The sequence below is a fragment of the Vespula vulgaris genome, chromosome 7 (genome assembly GCF_905475345.1).
Source record: "Vespula vulgaris chromosome 7, iyVesVulg1.1, whole genome shotgun sequence".
Lineage (NCBI taxonomy): Eukaryota > Metazoa > Arthropoda > Insecta > Hymenoptera > Vespidae > Vespula > Vespula vulgaris.
The window spans coordinates 2218696-2233508 of NC_066592.1; the positions used below are offsets into that span (position 1 = coordinate 2218696).

At 27.9% G+C, this 14813-nt stretch overlaps 2 protein-coding genes and 1 long non-coding RNA gene across 4 annotated transcripts; 1 reads left to right on the forward strand and 2 right to left on the reverse strand.

Annotated features, from left to right (window-relative positions):
- Positions 1 to 78: 78 nt before the first annotated feature.
- LOC127065241 (biotin--protein ligase) lies at positions 79 to 6630 on the reverse strand. The gene is made up of 16 exons (XM_050997319.1): positions 6408 to 6630; positions 5451 to 5651; positions 4651 to 4802; positions 4398 to 4568; positions 4171 to 4324; positions 4017 to 4082; positions 3416 to 3920; positions 3217 to 3351; positions 2819 to 3145; positions 2388 to 2742; positions 2109 to 2285; positions 1905 to 2037; positions 1669 to 1829; positions 1448 to 1562; positions 1115 to 1328; positions 79 to 1020 (listed from the first exon to the last, which is right to left on the reverse strand). The coding sequence occupies exons 2-16, from the start codon at positions 5602 to 5604 to the stop codon at positions 849 to 851; spliced, it is 2991 nt and encodes a 996-aa protein (XP_050853276.1). The 5' UTR covers positions 5605 to 5651; positions 6408 to 6630; the 3' UTR covers positions 79 to 848.
- Positions 6631 to 7118: 488 nt separating this feature from the next.
- LOC127065313 (sorting nexin-25-like) lies at positions 7119 to 13229 on the forward strand. Of its 2 annotated transcripts, none has more exons than XM_050997479.1 (11): positions 7119 to 7632; positions 7725 to 8035; positions 8104 to 8273; positions 8362 to 8756; positions 8837 to 9260; positions 10503 to 10807; positions 11349 to 11606; positions 11711 to 11847; positions 11983 to 12222; positions 12342 to 12624; positions 12735 to 13229. In XM_050997479.1, the coding sequence occupies exons 1-11, from the start codon at positions 7408 to 7410 to the stop codon at positions 12786 to 12788; spliced, it is 2802 nt and encodes a 933-aa protein (XP_050853436.1). In that variant the 5' UTR covers positions 7119 to 7407; the 3' UTR covers positions 12789 to 13229. The 2 variants fall into 2 exon arrangements, with proteins under 2 accessions (XP_050853436.1, XP_050853437.1); XM_050997480.1 differs by having other exon boundaries at positions 12342 to 12576.
- LOC127065318 (uncharacterized) lies at positions 13116 to 14616 on the reverse strand. The gene is made up of 2 exons (XR_007781998.1): positions 13662 to 14616; positions 13116 to 13205 (listed from the first exon to the last, which is right to left on the reverse strand). It is a non-coding gene; the product is annotated as an uncharacterized LOC127065318 (long non-coding RNA).
- Positions 14617 to 14813: the final 197 nt, after the last annotated feature.

Below are 14813 nucleotides of genomic sequence, written 5' to 3' on the forward strand. Positions count from 1 at the left end.
ATTGGCTGACCTTCAATTTATCTATATATATATATATATATATATATTTTTTTTTTTTTTTTTAAGTAAAGCAGCAAATATGTATAACATCGTGAATTTTTTATTTCATTATAAATACAAGTGATATACAACAAATTATAAACACTGCAATAAACTATACAACATATTCTTACAGCTACTATATTTCGTTTCACTGATATTTTATTATTATCAATATTATTTCATTTGTAAATTTAATTAGCTAACTTAGAAGGAATGTCATTGTATCTTTGCGATATAACTTTAGCGAAGCACTTTATTTTCTTTTCTTTTTTTTGTTCTCTTTTCTTTTTTATAAAATATGTTGCAAACGATAAATGAATAATATGACTTAGATGAACATTGCAGTATATGATGTAACAGTATGATGTATGTTTTATTCTATTGAGAGATGTAACAATTATATATACATATAGTTGACAAGATAATTTAAACGGACATACATCTTTCGTGTGCATACTTTAATAAATTGAATAAAAAAAAAACAATAATAACAATTCATCAAGATTTTTTTTAAATAGATGTGTATAGAATTTTAAATATATATATATATATATATATATATATATATATACATATATATTTTTTTTACAACCATTATTATATGTGATTATAAATGACATATCATTTATATCATTTACTTAAATTTAAAGATTATTGTATGGCAGACATTGTCTCTTAATTATATATTTTTTTTTCTTTTATTTTCATTGTTTTAATTATTTATGTTTGATACTTATCGTTGTTGTGTACGATATTATAAAGTTCAGCGTTGAAAATTTATAGTAAATTGATATATGCACATAGATCTATACTGGCTTTATTAAATTTTTCATTAGATCAAAACTATTCCCATCCGGTTGAACCGAAAATGTATTCCCTTTGTTTCCTCGTACTTTTAAAAATCCATAATCATCGATACCTAATATTTTAACTAATTCACTATCTCCATTAGTCGATAGAACTGTAACTTCAGCATCACTGAAAAAGAAAAAAGAAAGTGGGATATTAAATTTATATATAAATTTAATATTTTCTTATTATTCACATAATTTGAATATCTATATATACTAACGAATGTAACCAAAATTTATAATAAACTTGGAAGAAATAATCTATATTTCCACTTTGTACAATATCTAATAGATATTCTATTTCACTAAACACCAAGGCAAAGTAACGTTCATAAGATAAAAATGGCAAGTTCGTTTTATGTATCTTATTATATTCGGCAATGACATCGTTGATACAACACGTAGGTACGCTATTTGAAAGATTAACGCCAACACCTAGAAACAATTGTATTTCGTACCTGATATTAATTTACTTATTTTATTAGAATATAATATAAAGAAAATAAATATATATGTTTATAACATTTTTATACAATATTTTTATTAATACTTACCAGCGTTGCATATAACTAAAGACGAATCATAGTGACTGGTAACTATAATACCACCAATTTTGGTTGATTTTCCAACATAAATGTCGTTAGGCCATTTTACTCTAAGATCTAATCCCTTTTTTAATAAAACAATTATAAATATATTTAAATAGATCCATTAAAATCCTGAAATATCAATTATAGATATTATGAATTGAAATATGAATAAAGAGAAAAAAAACCTCGTATCCAGGTACAGATGTCACAGCTGATACGATTCCAACTATAACGAGATGTTGAAGTATTGAAATATGAGCACCGAGATAAGAATTTCTTGGAATGTGAAGTTGTATGGTAAACATCGCACATCCTTTGGGACTAAGCCATACATTTTTATTTCTTCCTAATTAAAAAAATAGAAAGATTAATATTCAATAATAATAAAATATTCGTAAAAAAAAAAAAAATCTTCAATTACCTCGTGCTTGAGTTTGTTGACAAGGAATAACAACCAATCCATGTTGCAACTTTTGACCATTTACAACATGCATTGATGATGTCAATACATCTGCATATATCACTAAACGCCCCAAGTCCTTTGTTTTGAGACTCTGAAAGAACGAGTTTGATGCGATAGAAATAATACTTGGTACATCGTTATAAATGATATTCAAAGAATTACCTCAAAATATTCAATGGTGGAAAAATTATCAGGACATTGATGTATCATAACGGGAAGAAACGAAGACGATGCTGATTTATCGATATTTTTCTTGCAAAATTGAATTTCTAAATTTTGCATTTTTAATGTATCATTATCCATCTTTTCTTTTAATTTTTCTAGAACCTCTAATTTTAACTGCAAGTTGAATGAAAGTAATTATTGATTAAAATATAATCTCATTGTTTCAACTCGCTTCCCTCATGGTTTTACAATTAACATTAAATAAAAGATAAATACCTCGTGTCTGCCTAAGAAAAAGGCTGGCGTATAATTCACTGGTGTCTTTTTTGACAATGGGCTTACTTCTATGCCTAAATGTACACTCAGTAGATCATTAAATATTTCTAAACGCGCTAGATTACTTTGTTTAAGAGCGTTAAACTTATTTTCTTCGAGCTCGTATTGTGCTGGATCTGCCTCTAAATGAATTTGTGAAAACACAGCCTTACCATTGCTATCAGCTAAATTAGCAAGTATAATACTTGGAGTATGCCATGTTTCTTCCGTTCCTAATACTTTTATTCCAAAGGAATGTGACTTGCCTGTTTTATCTTTTACTGTAGCTGATACTGGTGGACTCATGGCTGTTACGCTAAAAATATTTTTCGATTCGAATTATATCACGCGTCATCATTTAATGTTATTATATCGTTTAATGAAATTCTTACTTTATATCTTCATTTTCATGAGAAAATCGAGTTCTAACGGGTGACGCTTGATAGCAGAAAATATGATGCATCATGCGAACATGTTTCCATTTTCCGTAAGAGAAGTGTACGAGTTCGTGTTCACGCACCTCAGCTGTTTTAAAAGATGGAAGCAAAGTATGAAGTGTATCGGAACATAACGCTAGAAGTTTTCCGCCATGAACGATATATTCGATGAGCTGAGTACTAATTTCAGCACCAACGTTTCCGCATACAACTACAAGGGCTGCTTGTTCCATCCATGTATCGGAACTTGCTTCTTCGCGAGATAAAACATATAATATATATCTACAAAAATGAATTATACAATAAGCTGTCAATTTGTAATTATCTTCTAACTTAATAAATTATTATCATACTTGTCGGTGCCAAGTGAAGCTTCTAATACAGCTTTAACATTATCGAGAGACACAGCACTTTCGGCATAAATTAAAACGTTAGGTGGTTTGTGATGCTTAGAATATGGCGTAATTGTACCTTTTGGAGTAAGACTTCTAAAATGTTATATAATTAATATACGTAATGTTCTAACTATCTTGTGAAACTTATAAAACTTACTTTAGATTGAATGTAGGTACTGCCTCAATTGTTTTTGTACTATTATCTTGATCATCAATTGTAGATTCAGGTTTTGCAATATCTTCACAAGTTTTTTTTTCCTTATCCTTATCTAATGTTGTTTTTATAATATTAGATTTAATTGAAGATACACGATTTGATTCAGGTACATCGTTAAACGTTGGTATATCAGAATCCTCCAAATTATTAATATTTTCTGACTGTATAGGTTTTGTTTCAATTGTCTCCGAATGTATAGAAACTGGACTCTCAGCAGATGTTTGTAACGTTGTAATATTATTTGGATTTTCAATCACATTATTAGTTTCTGTTTTTTCATCTGTAGATATTTGTACATTTGTGAATTCATCTTTAGGAAAAATAAATAGATCTGGTATTTCGGCTACGTCCATTGCTTTATTTTGTTGTGATGCTAATTGTGCAGTATTACTTATTAGTCTCAGTTTCTTCACATACGCTTCCCGTTCTTCTATTCCTGTTAATTCTATATCATTACAATATAGAGATTACATTTATACATTAATTAATACAGATATATTTTAAATTTATATAAAATATTAATTAATGTTCTACGACTTACTATTATCTGGCAGTGAATAAATCAGTTCACTATGATAAGTACATGGATATCCTGATACTAAAACAGCTGAAAAATTTATGAATTATTTTTCTTAACAATTTCGTTAATATTTCACATACATATTTGTATATTTAATGACATACTATTTACTTACACAATATACGCGTTAAAGTTAAACCATTGTTGATATAATATTGTCCTTCCATTACAGCAATTGCAAATTTAGTTATAAGATCCAAATCAGTCTCCATAATTATATTTAAATTTTTATCTACCATCCAACTAATAATTAAACCATAATCTTCTAGCTAAGACACGAAAACATAATAATACGTAATAAAATAAAATTGTTGATTTAAACTGATAAAAATTTTAAGTTACCTTCATTGACTTTGTAGAGATATTTGGTTGATACACGTTAAAGTCAGCTTCAACTAAAATATGCATTTTTAAATCTTCAGTTAATGATATTATACTATTATTTTGTTTAAATATAGGTATAAAAGGATTTTCATTTTGATAGGCCAACCATTCAGACATGTTAATTTTTTGCTAGAACATAAAGAAATTTGGTGTAATTTCAAAATACTGTTTTGGATTTAAAATACTTTTTTATTATTAATTTGATAAATACTTGTGGATATATAGTGCATAATCTTGCATCACCATGACTCCAAAGTAAATCTCCAAGTTTTGCAAGTGATTTATTTTGACAAAGATGAGAACTCATGAAATTATCTGTGTTTCCATTTTCACTGCTTGGAGGACTAGATAGATTATCATATTCTAAAAATAATAAAGTGAAATTTTCATTACATGGTGAGATAAATACGATATATTTTTATTATCTTAAAAAAATATTATCTCCCATCTAAATTTGTATTGTGAATGTAATTTCAGCCTATCGATAGGCAACCAGTTATACAGAGATGCTGCAACAGTGTTTCTCAATTTAAGAACTAGCAAACGAATACAAATATCAATATGATTTAATTTTGTAAAACGATAGATATTTTATTTCTACATTTATTATTTTATATTTTACTTTAGGTTTTTTTTTTTTTTTTTTACTTTATTAATAAATTCATATGACAGCATTGATTCTGTATTTAAGAAAATTTTTTATATTTTTGTTCTTAACATACATGTTGAAAACCTTTAAATTAATAAATATAGATCTATACTTTTTCCTATTTCTTTTTCCTTTTTTATTTCATAATTATTACTGCATAATTGCTCCTACCATAAAATAATTGAAATATTTTATAATCTAATATAAATTGCATGTAAAAAAAATGATTCCTTTTGTCTATGGTATAATATAAAGAAATATCTCTCGATGTGTATAAGATTGTATAAATATTATAAAAAATTTTATAGAAATACATTTCTATAATAAAATATATCTAAAGAATATCTAATACATATTTATACCTTCATCAACACATGCCAATGGTTTAGCGTAGAGCATAATCGATGGTTTGTCGTGCTTTGTTCCTTGAAATAAAGCACATAAACGTGCTCTTAAAGATGAAATTCTCCATGTCTGAATTGTCGTCGCTATCATATATAAAAATGTTAATAGCATCTTTCTGGAATAATATCCTATTTGATAGAAGGCTCTTGCATAAATACCTGTATACATAATCCTTATTGAAAGACAATATGTTTGTAAAAATTTTATTTGTTATTTAAAATAAAAATTAATATAAAATCTTTATGATGACAAAGTTATCGAAGATAATTTTCAGTTTATCATTTCACGCATAACATTAATATCTATACTGAAAAGTAAATAACTTAAAAATCAATGTATACAAACAACTGATGATAATAATAATAATAATAATAATAATAATAATAATAATAATAATAATTTATAATTTAATATTATAAGTTAATATATATATTATATAATTTGTATATATATATATATATATATATATACATTACATAATTTTGTATTTATTAATTCTAAAGTAATTTTTTTATTAATAATAATTTATTTATTGATTCAATAATTGAATCATGTGTAAAAATATGAAAAAATGGCAGGGTTTGTGGATCTGAAAAGAAATGATGATGGAAAGGATAAATGCATTATAGTATTTGTCGAGTATTTCCGAAAAGTTGTTTATCTCTAATTGATCTATTATTTACTTTGCTGATAAGAAAAAGAAAGATAAATGGCGGTAAATTGTTTGGTTTGCATCTAAAGAATAGGATATTATTTATTTGTATACTATTATAATGTATTATAACTATTTTATATTCGAAAGTATTTGTAAAAGTAAATTTTTGAATGGAGAAAAAAGAGAAGAAAAATAAAAAAAGGAAATACGTCAATAATTAGCAAGACCACGTGTAATCGTCTAATAAATTATTACTTACCGGACAGAAAGCATAAAATCTTTAACTTCCTTAGATTTAGATAACCATAAGCTACGTCTAATGAATAGCCGATAAAAATAAAGAAGACGCAATAACATTAGCAATATTGCAACACGCAATAATCATTTGATGCTCCCTATCAAATGTTTCAACGATTAATTCTTAAAAACATAAATTTGTTTGGTCATACTACAGACGAGTTTCAGGCCATTTGCATAATTTCTCTTTTGCTATTGGCTATTCGATGTAATGCAAGTATTGCCATCTGGTAAAAATGAAAAATCCTATTTGGAAACTACAGTGGAACATTTAAAAAAATTAAAATATCTAAAACGTTTCTGAACGTTTTTGCAAATAAAGAATTATTTAAGTAATGAATAAATAAATATAAATATAAATATAAATATATATATCTATTAATTGTTAAGAAAGATTAGAAAAAATTAATTTATAATCTCTACACTTTTTATCCGTCAACATACAAAATTCGATTGTTTTTTCAGGTGGGTTAAAGTGTGCATTTTTATTGATTGGATTATTTTATATGTATAATTGAAAGCGTATATTTAATTTTATTAGATCTCTTTAATTATGTTAATATTTATGTTTGATATATTATTGACAATGAAAAATCTACGAATAATTGTACCATGAATGGTACAAAACTAGAAATTGAAGAAAGGCGCCATTTTAAAATCGACGCGTACATCGATGTGCAGTAATTACGCCCGGCTATAGAAAACATAACAGGTGTCAAAGCGAGGTAACAATACCGATATTGTTGATGTGTGTCAGTGATTCATTTAATCTTATTTAAGAAAATAAAACACATACATGTATTAAAATATATAAATCGGAAATTCATTACTATCATGTTAAGACTACGATCACGGCAACAGAAAATTATATTAAAGATGGGTTAAATGTTGATGAAAATAAAGATTGTCAAGGAAATACACTTGACAATTTTATTATCTGATTATATTGAAACATATACAAAATGATTATACTTTATATTTTGTGCACAATTCTCAGCGTTTTTACCATTCTTTATTGGAATGGTATGTTATGGTGCTGCTTCTATGGATTATTAACTGTATTTTGTCTTCTTATCGGGCCTTTAGTGGTTATGTTAATAAATATAGCATTATCATCGAAGCATCAAACAGGTGTTGGCACTGTTAAAACTCTTGCAGAGATGGATGCGTTTCATAATTTATTAATGGTATGTTATTTTATTAGAAAAACTGTGATTACATTAAATAACAGTTAATTAGATTTGATAAGAAATAATATACGTTTTCTCTTTCATTGCAGAAAGGATACGAAGCCAAATTATCAAATGTTAAGAAGCAATCTCGATATCCAATGATTTTTAGTCGTTTAGTAGATGGAGCTTTACAAAATCTCTTAGATTTAGCTTTTCAAGATTTTATTGGTTGTTGGCTTAATGATTTAGCATTTAATTCTGATCAGATATTAGAAAATATGAAACAAGATGTGTGGGGTGCTATACAGAGTCTCCATGATCGTCTGTTAAGAGTCGATCATACTAAACTAGTAGTGTTTAATATAGTTAATAAAGTAACTTTTCATTTTGAAAAAATCAGAATAGCGCAAGCAGCTTCGTGAGTATCTATTTATTAATTTTCGAAAGATAACGCGTAACCCTGAGATAATAATTTAATTATTTCAGATCTGTTGGCGAAGAACCTGTTTTCATTTTATCATCACATTTGATGTCTCCTGCAGCGGAATTGGAGTATTTAAGAAAAGTTAGTGAATTGTATATATTGTTTCTAATGCCACGCAGTTACTCTCTTTCCCCAGCAAAATTTCTTTTGAGGGAGATTCTCACCTGTAAAAGTGGGTGCAATGCAACAAATTATAAAATATAATATTCGTATATGATACGTCATAATAAAAATATATTTTTTTTATTTTATTGTTTCAGTATTAAAACCAGCGATAGATCTGATAACCGATCCTGATTATATTAATCAAAAGATATTATTATATATTGAACAGCAACAACTTGCAGCTGCAATGCATAGAAAAACATACGAATATGCTGAATCATTTGAAGATTTTATTCGTATGATTAAAAGTTCGCGAGATATAGAGGTCCTTAAGCATATTAGATATAATATTGTAACTGAAATTATGCAGGCAACAACAATACAAAATGTAAAAAGAGCGCAGGGTTTGGATCCAGACAATAATGCATTTGGAAAGTCTGATGTAAATCAAGCAAGAAAGTTAAAAAGATATATTAGTCAATTGACATATGCAAAGAATACGTGCGAATGTCATATGCAGTCGTTAGGATGGGATGGTTATCCTGTACAGGTTAGTTTGTTATTAATATTCATTATTATTTCTAATGTCATTGCTAATCATATTGGCTATAATATAATTGATTTTTTTAGGATAGTGATATATGTGGTTCAACTGCAATGACAGAAGGAAGAGTATTGCCTCTGCAAACAATTTTAGACAATGTCATAGGTCGTAAATATCTTTCCCAATTTTTAGAACAAGTCTCAAGTCAAGGACTGATCGGATATTGGGCTGCTGTGCAGGAATTGAGATGTGCTGATAGATCTAATTGGCATCAGCTTGGAGCTGAAATTTTTTATACATATATTAGATCACCGACTGCTGAAATAAAAGTCGATAAAGTTGTACGAAAAAGAATGGAAAGTTTCTTATTAGGGGATAAAGGGCCAGCCGTGTTTTACGAGGTCCAAGAGAGCGTAGTCAAAACGATAGAAGAGAAATATTATTCCCCATTTTTGGTTAGCGAACAATATAAAAAAATGCAAGAAGAATTATTAAGCGCAAGAGCAGATGGTAAGTACATTGAATATTTATCTTTATTTGTTGCAAGCCACTGTCACTAATACATTTTGTTTATGACATTTTTTTATATGCAAGCTTTTTTAATACAGATAGAGTTTTAAGTATAGCATAAAAACATGTTATCTCGGTGATCTATTTCGTTAGAGAGATTAATTTACCATATTTTTTCTCTCAAGTTTTTCTAGTAAAAGTTAAAACTAAATATAAGATTTTTATAGATACATCATATTATATTTATAGATACATCATTACAGACTATTTTATAAATACATATTCCTTTACTTAAAGTATATCAATTTTTATGTCAATAAACTGAATTGATGAGTATGTTTTTTTTATTTAACACATAGTAGACATCAAAGTGTGTATATATATATATATATATACATACATACTTATATATATATATATATGTATATACTATGCAAGTATATATATATATATTCTGTTCAGATAATCGAGTAACGGAAAATTGAGGGCAAACATGTAACCCGCTATGTCTCTTTAAACGATCGATATTTCACTAAAGTGTATAATGGGGGAACATTTTTTTTCCCTTTCTTTCTCTTCTTCTTTTAATGTCTTTAAATCTTTTTTTTTCCGAATATAAAATTTTCGGTTATCTATAAAAAAAGAAAAAGAAAAAAATCATTCTAAAAAAAAAAGATCTCATTCGAGAGAGTTTATATTAATGAGAATAAAAAATTTATAAATAATGCGATCTGCATAAAAAAACTAAAATTAATATTAACAATAATAATCGATATTACTGTACCGTTACTCGATAAAGCTTTTATCGATCTTCATTTTTAATAGAAAATTCTTATTTTAAATATCTCTCTTTCAATGCTAATTATTGCCACTTGTAATTAATAAAATATAGATCTAAAGAATATGTACGATTTCTTTGATATCTTTGATTATCATTATTATTGTCGTTATTAATTTATTATATTTTTTCATTAGAATACGTTTGATAATTAATTCATGTTGCTTCAGCTTGATGATCGTAAAATATTGACTTACGACACATGCACACACACACACACACATGTTTATAGTCTAATATGTAGTAGTTGAACAAGTTGATCTTTTGTTTGTGATCACATCCTTCTCTCTCTCTCTCTCTCTCTCTCTCTCTCTCTCTCTCTCTTTCTATTTCTCTCTACCTCACTCCTTTTCTCTCTTTAATATCTATCGCGCTATCAAGTGTTTAAATTGTTGAAACATCAGGGTTGGTGGAGGATCAACAAACGGTCGAAGGAACTCTATCTGAAAATTCACCATTGCTTGTCGGAGAACATTCCAATTATGCACGTAGTAAATTGGACCAATTACAAGAGAAACTGAATAATAAAATGCAAGCTTTGCAAGCACTTAAATCTTCTGTTAAGCCCGAAAGCAGAGTTTTAAGTATTCTGGGAAAGGAAGTTGAATGGTTGCAAGGTGAAAAAAGACAACTAGAAGCACACTTGAGTCATACTGAAATGTGGGCTGAACACTTGGGTCGATGGAGAGCTGATGTACAAAGTGCAGATGTATGTTTTTATTTAATTATTTCCTATAAATTATGTCTGAATTATATGTTGAAGTGTTACGCGCGTCTCTAACTTGCGTATGTCTTTTAAGATATTTATATTACTCGAAAACTTTTATAAATGGATTCGAAATATGTCGTGTGTATATAAAATAAAAAATATACAAGATATACGTATATATAAGAAAAAAGAAAAAAAGAAATTTATTCGCATGCGTCGTTTATAAATAGATACATATATGCATAAAATTAAAATATTTTCATCTTGCTTTATTCTACTTACTGTATCATGGTCGAACGGCTTTTATACGCTCGCTTTTATAAATTAGCAAAATGTTTTTAGAAGTTTCTAAGCACGTATTTTTCGTTCTTTCAATCTCTTTCTCTTTTTCTCTCTTTCACTCGCTCTGTATCTATCTATCTATTTATTTATCTATCTATCTCTCGTACTATGTTATTCTCTTAAATTTTTCAGTTAAAACTTATTCGGAACTACATCTACATGTTTTATAAAATTAATTATTCCGTAAATGAATGTACAGATACCAGAAAACGGCGAAGCTCCACAGTTCGTACTGGTTATACATATGATAGAGGATGATAATAACGATCAAAGTATATCAAGTGGTTGGGTAGTACTTAGGAAATTACAAGACTTTCAAGAACTTCATAGACAATTACGTCAATTGTGTCCCTACGTGAAAAATTTCGACTTACCATCCCAGCCATTAAAATTCTTTGGAAAATCCGATAAGAATACTCTCGACAAAGCCAAAATGCAAATACAAAAATATTTAAAAGTATATATTTTTTGTTCAAACATTTTTTACCAATAAAGTAGTACAATTTTTTTTCTTATCGAATTAGATCACAACAATCATGTATATATATATATTTTTTTTAGTTCGTATTGGAGGATGAAAGACTCAATCAAAGTGAAGCTTTATATGCTTTTCTTAGCCCAAGTTCGGAACATTTAAAACACTCGGCACCATCTCCCAAAAAATCACGATTTTCATTGTCTACATTGTTTAAAACTTCGTATGTTATTTTATTATATAGTTTATATGTTGTACTAATGATCATTATTATGTCTATCTATTTATATATCTATCTATCTATCTATATATATATATATATATGCATGCACACATATATATATTTTATCTTTCCTAGATCCGGAAACAATAGCGAGTCCCGAGATAAAGAGGATGAGGAAGATTACTCGTTGCTTCTCGACGATAACGATACTAATCGATCAGCAACAGATTCTTATATAGGTCCTGGAAAAGATGCTATAGCTGAGCCATTGTATGCACTTTTAGGTGAAATTTTTGATTTACGTGGTGTCTTTAGATGGCTTCGTCGATCCCTTATAACCTTTGTTCAAATCACTTATGGTCGTACGATAAACAGGTAAATTTTTTTTAAAATATCATAATCTAGAGATTATCGATAAAATATTAAAAATTATTTTTTTTCTTTTTTTTTTCTTTATTTTTCTTTTTGTTTTATAATTTTTTTTTTCCTTTAAGGCAAATCAGAGATACAATTGCATGGGTATTTTCTGAACCGATGCTTCATTATTATATTCAATTGTTTACAAAGTCCTGGTGGCCCGAAGGTCATCTCGTATCTGGGACGGTATTAAGAACGGACGAAGAGAAATTAAAAACTCGTGGAGAAGCTCGTAGACAAATTTTAAATAACGTACCTGAGGTTCTAACTAATTTAGTAGGAGCACAAAGTGCGCAACGTGGGTTAATAAAGGTCTTCGATACTTTGCAAAATGTTAATCTTAATAAACAATTATTTTATGTACGTTTAAATAATCTTTTTATATCATATAATGTTAGGAACTTATTTTATAATGACGATAATTTTTATTAATTTTCTTTTCTTCTTTTTTTTTCTTTTTTTTTTTTTAGGATATCTTCGAAGTGGTGATGTACGAGATCTTTCCTGAATTACAAGAAAAGTAAAAAAGATTTTGTTGAAAAAAAAAAAAAAACGAAAAAAAAGGAAAACAATAAAAACAGATACAAATGCGATTAGAAAAAAGAAAAGAACACGTCAATGTGGTATGACTGCCATATATTTTTATTCGTTAAATCGGACTGACGATCATTATTCGTTCATTACACCGATTAACCATCAGGTGTCCAATTTAATCTCTGACAATTACTGTGATTTTAACATAACTCGAGCGAAATTTTTTTTCCTCCCCATTGTTGTTCTTCTTATACTGTTTTTTCTTTTTTTTTTTTTTAGACAATTATACTTTTAGTTACTATTTTCTATATATGTAATTTTCTTTTTGTTTTTTTTTTTTCCGTTTACACACTGTCGTGAACGTGGACATTACATTGGTAGATTATTGTGACACAATGAAATAAATTCTGAAAAAAAAAAGAAAAATCAAATTATCTTTTTATTAATATATATATGTATGTATGTATGTATGTATGTATGTATGTATGTATGTATGTATGTATGCATGCATGTACATCGATCACTATAAAATATTATTTATTATAGTTATTTATTATAGTTATAGGGGATCTTTTCTCGTGAAAATTTATCTAACATCATTTTCCTCTCATTCTCTCTCTTTCTATATATATATATATTTTTTATATATCTTGTTTTATATATAAATTTAATCAAAAAATATGATATATGAGTGGCTCCAAGAAAACTATTTTTCAAGTTCGTTTCTTAATAGCCAAGAGAGAGAGAGAGAGAGAGAGAGAGAGAGAGAGAGAAAGAGATAGAGATAGAGATAGAGATAGAGATAGAGATAGAGATATGCATTCAAAGGAAGTCTATATCGATTCACGGTAGGAGTCAAGTACCTCTCTTAAGAGATTTAAACTCGTCAACTCTCTGGTGTGTTTATCGTCACCACTTGAGAATAATTTCCACTGAACGTTTGGAGTTTTTTTCATTTCAGTTTCTTTAAATGCAGAAGTAATATAACGAAGTAGCTCCTTCTAAAATTTGTGTTCATCTCAACGATTCCCAGGCCAGAGTAATAAACTTTTGGAGAAGGAGTGTATACATGAAAAAAGATAAACGAGTTCAATCGTGATTCCATCGGATTAAGTTACACTTTTATTATTATTTTCAGTCATTAATACTTTTTCTTTCTTTTTGCACGTATTTTTTCTTTCTCTGTTCATTACAAAAATGGAAACGAAAAGAGAGAAAGAAAGAGAGACAGAAAGACACCAAAATTTGTGTTCATCTCAGACTAACTCAAACCAGGTAATAAACTTTCGGAAGAAGTGTATACTTTAACTAAGATAAATGTTCAATCTAATCCAAACTTTTATTATCATTTCTATTAATTTTCTTTTCTTTTCTTCTTTCCATCACGTATTTCTTCATTCTCATTTATTACTACTACGGAAACCAAAAATACAGAGAGAAAAAGAGAGACAGAGATAGATAGAAAGAGAGAGAGAAAGAGAGAGAGAGAGAGAGAGAGAGATAAATCGTTCAACGACACACTTTCATCATGAAGCGAGAATGAAGCAAGCTCCTGGCAAAGACTTAGCGGAAACTGTGAGCTCTTTAGCGAGCACCGAGCGTGATATTTACGAACATCACAGTTAGCTAGTGGTTGCAAAAAAAAAAAAAAGAGAGAGAGAGAGAGAGAGAGAGAGAGAAAAGAAAAATAAAGAAAGAAAAAGAAAAGGAGTAAAAAAGTAATAATATTTTTTAATTCTCGAACAGTCTCAACACGTTCATATTATTTAAAGGATATAATAAACAAAACGGAGGATATAATAAAAGAAAAAAGAAGATTCGAAACTTTCAATAAATGCCAATGATCGTATTTATTGTATATTAATTGATGTATAATGCAATGGTTATAAATCAAATTATACGTGTTGGTTGAGTTTGTTCGGCTTCAGCAAGCAAACGTTCTCACATGTTTGAATGAACGTCCAAAACACGATACCCAAGGCCATTATTACGATACATGGACCAGCCAAAGTATA

Coding starts and splice junctions, on each gene's coding strand:
- LOC127065241 (XM_050997319.1), bottom strand. CDS start 5,604: ATGCTATTAACATTTTTATATATGATAGCGACGACAATTCAGACATGG. Junction 2,038..2,108: donor CCACCATTGAATATTTTGAG/GTAATTCTTTGA, acceptor TCGTTCTTTCAG/AGTCTCAAAACAAAGGACTT. Junction 1,021..1,114: donor TATAAATTTTGGTTACATTC/GTTAGTATATAT, acceptor TTTCTTTTTCAG/TGATGCTGAAGTTACAGTTC.
- LOC127065313 (XM_050997479.1), top strand. CDS start 7,408: ATGATTATACTTTATATTTTGTGCACAATTCTCAGCGTTTTTACCATT. Junction 8,274..8,361: donor GGAGATTCTCACCTGTAAAA/GTGGGTGCAATG, acceptor TTATTGTTTCAG/TATTAAAACCAGCGATAGAT. Junction 12,625..12,734: donor TTAATAAACAATTATTTTAT/GTACGTTTAAAT, acceptor TTTTTTTTTTAG/GATATCTTCGAAGTGGTGAT.